The sequence below is a fragment of the Lynx canadensis genome, chromosome C1, assembly GCF_007474595.2.
Source record: "Lynx canadensis isolate LIC74 chromosome C1, mLynCan4.pri.v2, whole genome shotgun sequence".
Lineage (NCBI taxonomy): Eukaryota > Metazoa > Chordata > Mammalia > Carnivora > Felidae > Lynx > Lynx canadensis.
The window spans coordinates 39,298,078-39,312,158 of record NC_044310.1 but is presented as its reverse complement, the minus strand read 5'-3'; the positions used below and the strand labels follow the sequence as shown (position 1 = coordinate 39,312,158).

Genomic DNA, 14,081 nt, shown 5'->3' with positions numbered 1-14,081 from the left:
ACAATTTTGAGGAATAGTCGCTAGGCATTTTTTAGAATATGCCTCAATTTGAATTTGTCTGATGTTTTTCTTGTAATTAGATGGGGGTTATTGGTTTTGGGGAAGAAGATACAGAGAGGTAAAGAGCTATTCTCCTCACATATGAAGAGTGCATACTATTAAATATGATGTTAATGAGCTAATGTTTGTCTAGATTCTTCTCTATAAAGTAACTTGTTTCCCCTCAAAATTTTATGCTGTACTCTTTGGAAGGTCACTATGGGCAACCCACACATAAAGAATGGAGAGTTTTGCTCTACCTGCTTTAGGGTGGAGTAAGTACAAATTATTTGGAATTCTGCATAGGAGATTTGTCTCTTCTCCCTATTTGTTTATTCATTTATTTATCTCTATGTGAACCTATAGGTATTTAGTTTACATTTTGGGTTATAATCCAATACTACTTTATTTGGGTATTCAAATTGTTCCTGCTTTGGCTGTTGGGACCTCTTTTAGTTGGTTCCTGTGTCCCTTCTACTTACCCTCATTTGTTTTTTTAGCACTTCTTATTTTCTGGCACTAGGAGATACTCTATGCTCATTTTGTATATTTCCTGTCCCAACACTTGAATCAGCCGTTACTCCAAGAAATCCTGGTTCCTTTTATACGACAATGGTATTACAAAGCAAGATCTGCATGCTGGGTATGCCTTTTCTTACTGGGGTCACATTGCTTCTAGGCCCTATCAGTGGACAGAGCTTAGAAATAAATGTACATATACTAACACATGTATACCTATATTTCTTTATTTGTACATCTATATCTATATGAAGATGAACATTAGTTCATGCTGATGTCTTAAATTCTTATTTAGTATCACATGGTTTATTTTAGTCTTCTCTCCATGCTTGTATCCTCCTCCAACAGAGGGAAACCTGGCTCCTACCATCTGCCATCCATTTACTCATTTGTTTAATATAAGTATACTTGTACAGAAGTTTCAAAATTGTTAACCTGTATCCCCGTGGGAAACAATTTTACCAAGAAGAGTACGGTGTCTGTGTGCATTTTCTTTTTTCTTCAGACTTATAATCTGTTCTCATTTCCAGCATTGCTTAGGTCAGCACCAGCCTCATCAGCAATGTTATGTCATGCATTCTTAATATAGTCATATTATTTTTTCATTCTGTATTCTATCCTGGGTTCCCCTATCTTCTGAGTTTTTAAAAATTTGTATACATTCAGGTAAACTCTTTGTAGTATAAAATTCTGTGGGTTTTGATAGCTTTTTAATGGACTTAATTTTTTAGATTAGTTTTTTAGATTCATAAAAAAGTTTAGCAGAAGGCAATGAGATTTCTGCTATACTTTCTGCGTGCACATATACACAACTTCTGCCTCTGTCTTAGTCCATTCTGGCTGCTATTATAATAATACCATAGTCTGAATGTTGTATAAACAACAGAAATGCATTTTCCACAGGTCTGGAGGCTAGAAAGTCCAAGATCAAAGCACCAGGGGATATAGTGTCTAAGGAGGAACAACTTGCTGGTTCATAGATGCCATCTTTTTGCTGTAGCCTCACAAGGCAGAAGGGATGAGAGAACTCAGTAGGGTCTCTTTTATAAGAACACTAATTCTCTTCATGAGGACAGAGCCAGTTACTTCGCCAAAATTCTATCTCCAAATACTGTCACATTGGGAATTAAGTTTCATCATAGGAATTTAGGGGATTGGGGGACACAAACATTCATTCTATACCACTTACTATCAGAATTCTACACCAGAATGGTACATTTGTTATAATCAAACCTATGTTGCTACATATTTATCACCAAACATCCATAGTTTTTGTTAGTGCTCACTCTCGGTGTTGTATGTTCTCTGGGTGTGGACAAATATATAATGACATGTATCCATCATTATAGTATTACAGAAAGTAGTTTCACTGTCCTAAAAATCCTCTGTTTTGTGTCTTTTCATCCCTCCCTCCTCAGCTCCTGAGAACCATTGATCTTTTTATTGTCTTCATAGTTTTGTTTTTTCCAGAATGTTACATTGTTGGAATCATATAGAATTTAGACTTTGCAGATTGGCTATTTTCCATTTATTAGTATGCATTTAAGGTTTCTCTATGTCTTTTCATGACTTAATAGCGCATTTAATTTTAGTGCTGAATAACATTCCATTGTCTGGATGTACTACAGTTTATTAACCCATTCATGTACTGATGGATGTCTTGGTTGCTTTCAAGTTTGGGCAGTTATGAATAAAGCTGCTATATAAACATTCATGGTCATATTTTTGTGTGGATGTTAAGTTTTTAACTCCTTTGGGTAAATACCAAGGAGTGTAATTGCTGGATCATTTGGTAAGAGGAGTGGGTAAGAGGAGTGGGTAAGAAACTGCCAAATTGTCTTTTGAAGTGGCTGTATGCCCTTGCATTCCCACCAGCGGTGAATGGGAGTTCCCCTTGTTCCAATCTTCAGCAGTGTTTGGTCTTGTTAGTGTTCTGGATTTTGGTTATTCTAGTAGGTATGTAGTAATATCTCATTGTTTTACTTTGCAGATCCCTAATAACATAGGATTTTTTGTATCATTTCATATGTTTATGTGGGACCTGTATACCTTTGGTGAGGTGTTTGTTCAGGTTCTTGGCCCAGTTTTTAATAAGGTTGTTCATTTCATTATTGTTGAGTTTCAAGAGTTGTTTGTATATTTTAGGTAACAGTCCTTTATGACATGTCTTTTGCAAATATTTTTTCCCAATCTGTTGCTGGTCTTTTCATTCTCTTCACATTGTCTTTTGCAGAGAAGTTTTTTTTCCCCCCAGAAGTTTTTAATTTTTTTTTTTTTATTTTTATTTTTTTTTCAACGTTTTTTATTTATTTTTGGGACAGAGAGAGACAGAGCATGAATGGGGGAGGGGCAGAGAGAGGGAGACACAGAATCGGAAACAGGCTCCAGGCTCCGAGCCATCAGCCCAGAGCCTGACGCGGGGCTCGAACTCACGGACCGCGAGATCGTGACCTGGCTGAAGTCGGACGCTTAACCGACTGCGCCACCCAGGCGCCCCCCAGAAGTTTTTAATTTTAATGAGTTCCAGTTCATCAGTTCTTTCTTTCAGACTTGTGCCATGGATTGATCTTAAAAGTCATTACCATACCCGGGGTGCCTGGGTGGCTCAGTTGATTAAGCAGCTGACTTCAGCTCAGGTCATGGTCTCACATTTAGTGAGTTCGAGCCCCGCATCGGGCTCTGTGCTGACAGCTCAGAACCAGGAGTCTGCTTCTGATTGTGTGTCTCCCTCTCTCTCTCTGCCCTTCCCTGCTCACTCTCTGTCTCTATCTCTCAAAAATAAATAAACATTAAAAAAAAGGTCATCACCATACCTAATGTCACTTAGGTTTTCTCCAATTATATCTTCTAGGAATTTTATAGTTTTGTGTTTTATATTTATGTATATAACCCATTTTTTGTTAATTTCGGTGAAGAGTGTAATGTCTTTGTCTAGAATGATTTTTTTGCCTGTGGATGTCTAGTTGTTCCAATACCCATTTGTTGAAAAGACTGCTGGAAAACACTGTTGTTTTTCCCCTTTGCTCCTTTGTCAAAGATTAGTTGCCCATAGGTCTATTTTCAGACTCCTTGATCTGTTGCATTGATCTGTTTGTCTACTCTTGTCAGTAACACAATGTGTTGATTACTGTAGCTTTATAGTAAATTTTGAAGTCAAGTAATCTAAGTCTTCCAACTTTGTCCTTTTCTTTCAATTGTGTTGGCTATTCTGTGTCTTCTGCATCTCCATATAAACTTTAGAATAAGTTTGTTGATATCCAGAAAGTAGCTTGCTGGGATTTTGACTAGGATTGCATTGAATCTATAGATTAATTTGAGAGGAACTATCATCTGGACAGTATTGTCTTCTCATCCATGAATATGAATATCTCTCCATTTATTTATTTATTTGATTTCTTCCATTAAATAATTGTACACATTAAGGTTCATTATTTGACTATAATTTTCCAGGTGGTTTGACAATCTTTTACCTTTAAAAATTGTTTTTTTCCATATAATATTTTGATACCTAGGTTAAGTCTCTGGAATGACTTACTTCAGTTTGTCAACTCAAGTTATCCTAGCATCACATATAAAGCATTGGGTTGCTAGTTTTAGAAAGAAGACAGCTTCATGAGGTTGCTATGACACATAGCTTGTAATAAATATACTTGAACGCCTAGATTTGCATCAAAAGAGACATCTTGTCCAGTTACCTGAAGTGACATTTACTAAAACTGTGACAGATTTTAAGACAGGAATCAAAGACTGTCTCCTACTAAAAGCAGTAAAGTGATCTTCAAAGTAAGGTATGTTAAAGAACATTCTAATGACCTAATGATGCATGGTTTCCCACCATGATGTGACCTTGGCTAGGCCACTTTCCCCTTTAGGGCCTTAGTTAATTTGTTAAAAGTGTATATAACATTTCTGTTGTTCTAGTTCTGATATGTTATGATTCTATTTTGCAGACTCCTTTTTTTATTGTACTTTTTATTTTTCCTTTCTATATGGGGAGAAATGACAGCTTAGGTATGTATACAACCTGTTGAAAGTAATGACAATTCTTTTGACTTAATATATAGCATTTTGGGAAGAGTACACATAGCCCTACCACTTAATTCCAAGCTATGTGACGTAGGGTAAATTAAAAAAAAGTGTTTCACTTTTCTCATTAATAAAAGGTGGGTGATAATAGAACCAGCATCATTTGTTCTGTTGTAAAGATTGAATGCATGTGTGCATGTATGTGTGTATATTTATGTGATATAAATATATCACATAATAAGTGTTATATAACAGTGAGCTATTCCTAATTCTATTATTATGTGAAGTATGTTGGACCAAATGATGTGGGAAATGAAGAAGCACAGCTGCAAACAGTGCTGGCTCCTCCAAGATGAGGCTTTTGTGGCCCTGTAACTACCAGTCTTCATGTGGTTTTGGTGTATCAGAAGAACGGGTCTCTTCCACACAGGAAATCCCAGTCATGTTAGCTGTGAAGTCTTTGAACCCAGAGGTGCCACCTAATTCAAGTAGCCTGTGACACTTACAGAAACAGGAGTAGATCATCTGACTTAAATTTCAGATTGTAAGGCTGTGCTACCTCTAGGGTACAGGCTGACCTGGGAGAAGTGATAGGATTGTTATGAGAAGGTTTCTGGTACTTTTGTGAGGCCTTTAAATCTCTGATTTAGAAGTACTTAGAAGAGCAGGAGGCGGGCGGCATGACCTGAATAGGCTGGGGACAACAAAGAATGAGGCAAGAGGTGAGGAAGGGATAAATGGATTTCTCTAGTGTATGCCCTTGAATGACACTTTGTGATGACAGGATTCCAGACATCTGGATTTTATGCCTACAGGCTAGGACTGATTGACAGGGATAGCCACGTTCTTTCAGTAGTTCTGGTTCATTTATCATGTATTAATAAGCATTGGCTGAGAGCCTGTAATGTGCCAGCATGTGCTAGGTTCTTCTGATGTTGTGGAAAAGAATCAGACATGATTCTTATGAGAGCTCACAGACATGTAAATGGATGATTAAAATACATGATAGAGGTAGGGACATAGTTCTAAGAGTTACAGCAGGAAACTAATTGGGGTGGGTTATTAACATTGAGAAAGGCTATCTAAAAGAGCTGACATTTCAGCTGAATATTTATGGAGATGTATAAAGTTTCCAGCTAACTCAAATAATTGAAGAATTCTAGGCAGATAGAGTAACATTGCAGAGATACAGGGCCAGAAGAAATTCTGCAACAAGGATTTTCACCTATGAAGAAGGATGGAAGAGTAGGGTGGAGGGTTTATTTCAAAATATCATATTTAAACTTAATCTTACTTTGACTTGTTTTTCTTGCCAAGAATTTAAAAAATACACTTAATATGTCTTATGCTTAATATATTGTGGCTATCTTTTTATAGCAATATTTATAAATCTCTTATTTTTAATCCTTTAATAAGTCTTATTGCAAATTAAAATGTTGCCATGCTTGCTTCACATAGTTTTTTGGGAGTTCCCTATTTGTTATTAGTAATTTTACATCTCTTTCTTCCTTCCCGGAAGTAATAGTTTTCCTGAATTTTATCTTTGACATATTCATAACTCCTTTAACCTATTCTTACACGTTTGTAGTTATAAACAATTTATATCATTTTGTATATATCATTCTCCAGCTTGCATTTGCTCTTCAAGTTAGGTATATAAGTTTTGTTCCTGTTAAAACATGTAGTTTTAGCTAATTTAACTATTGTATAGTATTCAATTATGACTATTCTCTAATTTTTTTAATCTCCCACTAGTGGATAATTTCTTTTCTAAAAAAATTTTTTTAATGTTTGTTTTTTTTTTTTTGAAAGAGAGAGAGACAGAGCATGAGCAGGGGAGGGGCAGAGAGAGAGAGGGAGGCACAGAATCTGATGCAGGCTCCAGACTCTGAGCTGTCAGCGCAGAGCCGGACGTGGGGCTGGAAACCCCAAACCGTGAGATCATGACCTGAGCTGAATTTGGACACTCAACCAACTGAGCCACCCAGGTGTCCCTCTTTTCTTTTTTTTTTTTAAGTGTGTTTATTTATTTATTTATTTTGAGAGACAGAGCACAAGTGGTGGAGGGGCAGAGAGAGAAGAAGAATCCCAAGCAGGATCTGGGCTGTCAGGCAGAGCCCATTGTGGGGCTCAAATTAATGAACTGTGAGATCATGACCTGAGCCCAAATCAAGAGTCAGCCACTTAACTGACTGAGCCACCCAGGTGCCCCAGATGTATATTTTTAAAATAATTCTACATGTGCCAAAATTTCCCATATGTCTAGAGATGCAATTGCTGAGTTAAAAGATAGCAACATCTTCTGTTTACTGCTAAAGCACTCACTTAGGTCATTGTAATATACTTGCTATCAGTTGTTTATCAGAGTTCTCATTTCTTTGCTATTTTTGTACTTAGTGTTGTCAGGTTTTCTATATTTTTGCCAATCTGATGCATATTATATGGTATATCATTGTGGTTTTCATTTTCAATTACATGTCTCCTTATGAACTCTCATATATTTATTGGTATTTCAGATTTCTTCTGTGAATTACCTTCTCATTTACACATTGCATTTAAAATTGTATTGTTAGACTTATTTTACTATTTCAAGGATTTCTTCAGATAGTCTTGATATTCTTCTATTTTACATTCGATATTTGTTTATGGCAAATACCTTTGAGCAAAAATTCAAAATGCTAATATAACCAGATTTATCTAGCCTTTTTTTGGGTTTATGCTTTTCATGTCTTGTCAAATGAGTACTTTCCTAAATCAAGATTATGTTAATTTTGAAAATAAGTAAAGTTTTCTTTGTGTATTTTGTGCTTGAATTCACATGGAATTGATTTTTACATGTAGTATGAGATAAGGATCTAATTTTCCCCAATATGCATAGTTAATTTTTCCAGCACTACTGAGTAAATAGTTCATCATTTCCCCTATTTTGTAATGCCATCTCTGTTACACATAAAGTTTCATATATGCCTGTCCATTTTGCATCTACTTTTTTTCTATTGTTTTATTTGACTGTCCCTGTGCAGTAATGCCTTAGTGTATGAATTACTGTATTCCTAAAATAATACATAATAGCTATTATGTTGAGTCTTCCTACCTTATTCTTGAAAAAAATGCTTTGGGTAAAATTATCCTGTTTTTCATCTATATTTTAATATTAATTTTGGGGTAAACTTTTTAAATTCTGGGGGAAAAACCTTTGCTGTAGTTCTGACTGTAGTAGCATTGACATTATAGATTATTTTGCATGTTGAGTTTTTCATTTTATAAATATAAGCATATCTTGTATGTGTTTCCATTTCTTCAGATCTTTTTATTTTTTATTTTATTTTTTAAATATAATTTATTGTAAAGTTGGCTAACATACAGTGTGTACAGTGTGCTCTTGGTTTTGGGGGGTAGATTCCTGTGGTTCATCTCTTACATGCAACATCCAGTGTTCATCCTAACAAGGGCCCTCCTCAAAGCCCATCACCCATTCTCCCCACTTCCTTAATGCCCCTATCAACCCGTTTGCTGTCTGTATTTAAGAGTCTCTTATGGTTTGCCTCTCTTTCTGTTTGAAACTATTTTTCCCCTTCCCTTCCCACATGGTCTTCTGTTAAGTTTCTCAAGTTCCACATATGAGTGAAAACATATGATATGTTCAGATCTTTTTAAAAAATGCTCTTTTTAATTTTATTCTAGAGGTTTCTCAATCTTTTGTTAGTATATTTTTAAAAAGTATTTTATAGTTTTTATTGCTATTCTGGATGAATACTTTTTTGGTGTATTTTTAACTTATTTTTACTAATGTATGGAAATGCTGATGAATTTTATATGTTGATGTTTTTTCATCTAGTAAACATGCCAAACAGCCTTACTAATTCTGATAATTATAGAATCTTACATATTTTCTATGTAAATAAAAATGCTACATATTTGCAAATAAGGATAGCTTTGCCTCTTCTTTTCTAATTCTTGTGCTTTTTTTTCTTGTTTTACTGCATTGTCCATGATCTCAAGTATCATGTTTAATAGAAGTGATATAAAAGTAATCCTTTATTTGTATGGGAATGAGTATTCTAAATCCTAAACTTATGTGTTTCAAAGATTATCCACTTGTGAGCTGCCTTCCTCACTGTTAGCTTTTTTTCTTTTGTTTTTATTTGTTAGTATTTGTTTTTGTTTTTGTCTATAAAGTTAAATTTAGAGGGAAATAGTTTTGTTTAATTCCTTTTCTCCTACTGTGCTCACCCCTTCCTTTTTGCTTGCCTCTTTCTGATTTCACAGGATATCCAATTAAAACCAAAAATTATGATGGCATTTTGAGGCTTCTGTCTAGCACTGATACTGGAGTATCAAAGATCTGATCACCAAGGTAGAAGAAAACTTGTACTGTACAGGAGACTGCTTTTATCTTCTACTGAGACCTGAGGCAGTAGGTAGCAATAGTTCCTTAGCTTTCTTTCACATGTCACTGAACTCCATCCTATAGTCTGATTTAGACTGAAAGACTTAGTTTAGTCCATCACCCATGGTGAAACAATTTAATTGCTTTCACCACATAAGAACAGTTAAAAGATGAACTGAGGTATATTAAAAATCATAAGGGTTGATTTGAGCAAAAATTGATTCTAACTGGGCAGTGCCAAACCAGAAGTAGTTAGAAACACTCCATGGACAGGAGATAGGAGAACGATTTTTATGGAGAACATATGGAAACAAAGCAAGAAAATTATTTGATTGGCTATAGTCTAAGTGGGAAAGCCTAGTTGGCTGTTTGTGTTTGGTTTGTCCTCAAGTTTAGATTTATTAACCTTGAAGCATTACAGTCATAGATTTTTACTTGCTTAAATAGGCTACTAAAGAATTAGAGCCACTGCAGTCTAACAGACCTCTTCCTTTAATTAATAGAACAAAACTGTCATCTTGCCCTATGTCTTAATCTGGAGCCCAATAGGTTCATAGCTTCTACCTATATTCATTCTTGACTTCTTTCATTTCTGGTCCATGGAAATGTTCTTATTTTTTTAAACTTGGGTATATCTTTGTGGTTGTATATCTATAATTGCTATATATTTGGAGCAGAAAGAGTATATAAAATATGAAGATACTGAGTTATCCTGATCAGAAGTCAAAATATCTTTTTTCCCCAAAATATCTTTTTTTAAACAATATAATATCCAGTATATTAATATCCCTCCAAATTTAATTTATTTGAAATTCAGATAATTTTAAAGAAGTGGAACAAGTGAAAAACACTGACGAACTAGTGTAAAGTGTTTGGAATAAAGTAAACTTTTTGGCAAGACTGGCTGGCTGGAGTTTGGGGGATATTGGATATATTGTGGTAGATGAGGCTAGAAATAAAGATAATGACAGCTTTGAGTATTTTGCTGAGTGAGCTATTGAGCACAGAATTAAAGAGGAGAGTGGTGTGGTTAGGTTTACATTTTCGAAAGATTACTCTGGCAGCAATATGGATGCTAGGTTAGTGGCATAGACCCAAGTAACAGGTAAAACAATTAGGTAAGAAATGAAGTCTTGACTAAAAGCAGTGCTATAAGGATGGAGAGTGATGTGGCTTTTCTTTTCTTCTGATCACATTTGACAAAATCAAGCTGTTTTCTGAGATTCTTCGTTAAACTTCACAGAGTAATGGATTCTGGGAGGATTTTCCTATGCTGAGTGAGAGATAGAGCTAATTATGTACTCAAAAACAGCTATGTTTAGAAAAATAAAGATTATTTAAGAAAGAGTGAAAAAGGGAAATTAGAAATTTCTTTTGTAATAATTGATTTATGTTAGTTTAGCATTTTCTAGGATGAATGCCAGTATTTAAATAAGATTGGGGTATGAAAAGAAGCCCAAGCCTGTGTGAGTAGCATCTGAAATAAGACTGGGTTAGAAATCAGAGAACCAGAATTTGACTCCAACTTGATTTAATACAGTAATAGGCTGAAGTAAGTCATTTCCCATTTGGACACTATCCAATTTTCCTTTTATATAGAATGAACTCTAAGGTTTCTTACAAAAATTTTTAATGTTTATTTATTTTTGAGAGAGAGAGAGAGAGAGAGAGAGAGACAGAGACAGAGTGTGAGCAGAGTAGGGGCAGAGAGAGAGACACAGCATCGGAGTCAGGCTCCAGGCTCTGAGCTGTCAGCCCAGAGCCCAATGTGGGGCTCGAAATCACGAACTGTGAGATCATGACCTGAGCTGAAGTTGGACGCTCAACCAACTGAGCCACCCAGGTGCCCCTAAGGTTTTTTCTAATACTCATCAGATCAAAAGTCTCTATTAAGTGTGTAGTCAAGGGGAAATAATTCCAAAACGTTGGTTCTCTCCTGTTATCTTTGCCTATTGATAAATCTTTTAAATGAGATTAATATTTAAATCTATAGACTTTGAGTAAAGCAGATTATACTCCATCATGTGAGTAGACTTTATTCAACCATTTTAAATTTTTTTTTTTTTCCAACGTTTATTTATTTTTGGGACAGAGAGAGACAGAGCATGAACGGGGGAGGGGCAGAGAGAGAGGGAGACACAGAATCGGAAACAGGCTCCAGGCTCCGAGCCATCAGCCCAGAGCCCGACGCGGGGCTCGAACTCACGGACCGCGAGATCGTGACCTGGCTGAAGTCGGACGCTTAACCGACTGCGCCACCCAGGCGCCCCATACCAGTTGAAGGTTTTAAGAACAAAAGGACTGACTCCTCTGAAGAAGAAGGAACTTTGCCTATAGTCTTACTTTGAAGTCAAGTTCTAAGATTACCTGTTTACTGAGTTTTCAAGCCCGATGATCTACCCTGTAGATTTCGGATTTGCCAACCTGCACAGTCTTGTGAGCCAGTTCATTAAAATCTCTCTCTGTCTCTTTCTTTTTTTCTTTTTTCTTTTTTTTTTCTTTTCTTTTTTTTTTTTTTTTACATATTTTAACGTTTATTTTTGAGACTCTAGAGAGAGCACAAGCAGGGGAGGGCAGAGAGAGAGGGAGACACAGAATCCAAAGCAGGATCCAGGCTCTGAGCTGTCAGCACAGAGCCTGACACGGGGCTCAAACTCATGGACTGCAAGATCATGACCTGACCCAAAGTTGGATGCTTAACTGAGTCATCCAGGTGCCTCAAAACCCACAAAATTTGAGTAAAGCCATCCCCCAGTGAGTTCGGATATAAAGTTTGCTTTAAATACTTCTTTGGGGAAGACAATACCACGCTGCTACTCAATTAAAAGAAACATTTTTACAGTCTTGACGTCTTTTATTTTTTTTACATTTATCACGCCATGAATTCATAGGGAATGGGTTCCAACAGCTCAGGCTCCTTTCCATTGGTTCTCACAAAGTGTGCTTCTCTGGGTGGGGCAGGCTGGCACTTCAGTTGAACCCAAGTACCTTTCTCCTTGGCTTCCTTCTTTTTCTGATAATTTTCCTTCACACGCTTCAGGAAGCTGTCTCGGCTCTTTGAGTGCTTATTGTGCTCGATACGTACATTAATTCTCTTAGCAAGAATATTGCCCTTAACTTGTTTGTTTACAACAATGCCAACAGCATGCTGGGTAACATTGTAGACTCTTCCAGTTATGCCGTGGTAACATTTGTGGGGCATTCCTTTTTGAACAGTGCCCATTCCCTTGATGTCCACAATATCACCTTTCTTGTAGATTCGCATGTATGTTGCCAAAGGAACAACTCCATGTTTTCTAAAAGGCCTAGAGAACATATAGCGAGTACCTCTCCTCTTTCCCTTTGTGTTGGTCATTTTGGCGAATTACTGGAAGATGGCGGTTCCGGCCGAAAGGAAGCTCTCTCTCTCTCTCTCTGTCTGTCTCTCTCTTTCTCTGTCTCACATACACACAGACCCTATTGATTCTGTTTCCCTGGAGAACCCTGACTAAACTATTATAGCTGGATTTTGAACCCTTCTAGATCAAAAATAAATGTTTTATGTCATATTGGATACTTTGTGAAAATTATTTGCATCATCTGATTATGAAACATATGCCCTTATTTTAGGAACTATGGGAGATTTATCAATGAATAAGGTAGTATCTCTGTCCTCAGTGAGCTCACAATATAGTTGGGAAGACAAGGTTTAATATTGTGAAAAATTAAGTAATTACAGCTAAACTAAGGACAAAGAATATGAAAAAAATGATGAGGTCTATGGCTAGTTGACAAATATTAGTTTAGAGATTAAATGCTGTTAAGTACAGTTGATCATCGTGGGCTAGGAAAAGCTTAGGAAAGTAAGAAAGCCAACATTAATCAATTTTAACATGTACTTTCAGAGGATTCTGATACTTGGCTCTTGTGGGTTTAGGCATTGTTACCTAAACTATTTTTTTAGTCAGAATTTCTCAGAGGTAATAATTGTCCCATAGTTATACAACTTTAAGAAGTAGAGTCTGAAAAATGTATCCCTATTTCCACTAGCCTATGCTGCAGAGATAATGTCATGGATGTGGGACTCTAGTACCATCTTGAGATTTAGGTAGTCTGCAGTAGGACTCAATTCTGGTTTCCTTTTCTTTAGAAGAGTTTGTGTAAAAGCAATGAGGAAAAAGTCCTTGACAAAAAGGTGGGAAGATAGCACATTAATTTATTCTTGAGTTATCAAATCCTATAAAAGTATGCTGTAAAGTGAGTTTGACTGACTTATAGACATTGGATTTGGCCTCCAGCTCTGTCCATAGATGACCTGCTCTCCACATTTTAAGTAGCATAATGGAGCACAGTATTTTCTTACTCTAGAAATATTTCTTCATTATTTATAGTGTGGGGGATTGTTCTTGATTCAATTTGTGGGAGTCTGCTGAACGTGATTATAACTTACAGATAATTTTTGTCTTATATATACTTTGTTTTATCATCAATATGTTAAACACAAATTTTATGATCTCAGTTAAAGGCAATTAATATTGGAGCTGGAAAACTCCTTGGAAATACATCAGTTTTCAGAACTGGCTTGGTTAAGGATAGCCCAAAGTATCTGATAAGAATTGATTTTCCTTTCTCTATAAGATATTTAAAGACTTCATCAGCTATTGGTTCACCCAGACAGGTTGCAATTCATTCACTTGATTTTCAAAATATTCATAGTTAGCATATCACCAAAAATATGATTCCTCTACTTACCTTCCTAAGCAATGTCAAGGTGCTAGTTGGGACTGAACTGAATACAAAAATTACAAATAAAAGAGCCCAAACAGTGGGATATAAAATACTATTAATGAAAGCCTTCTTGATAAAACAGGGATAAGGATACTTAGTTGGTCAATTAGGATAGATGTTGGCATAAGACCTTGAGAAACCAGAACTTTTATCCAACGTGTGATCAGGGTACTGAGTCAGTAGGAGATCAGGACATTTGAAGAGTAGTTGAGGGAGTTGGAGGTGTTGAGTTTCAAGAAGAGACAATTTCACTTGAATATGATGATTATCATTAAGTATTTACAGTTCTTTCATGGAGAAAAGGAGTGAAATTTTTCTGCATGAATTCAGAAAGCCTAAC

The 14,081-nt window shown here is 36.0% G+C and overlaps 1 protein-coding gene across 1 annotated transcript; it reads right to left on the bottom strand.

Moving 5' to 3' along the window:
* Nucleotides 1-11,826: 11,826 nt before the first annotated feature.
* LOC115520745 (60S ribosomal protein L21-like) lies at nucleotides 11,827-12,370 on the bottom strand. The gene has a single exon (XM_032594297.1). It carries the CDS (start codon nucleotides 12,327-12,329, stop codon nucleotides 11,847-11,849), a length of 483 nt encoding a protein of 160 aa, XP_032450188.1. The 5' UTR covers nucleotides 12,330-12,370; the 3' UTR covers nucleotides 11,827-11,846.
* Nucleotides 12,371-14,081: the final 1,711 nt, after the last annotated feature.

What these genes read in the sequence shown, in the direction of transcription:
- LOC115520745 (XM_032594297.1), bottom strand. Translation starts at nt 12,329, where the DNA reads ATGACCAACACAAAGGGAAAGAGGAGAGGTACTCGCTATATGTTCTCT.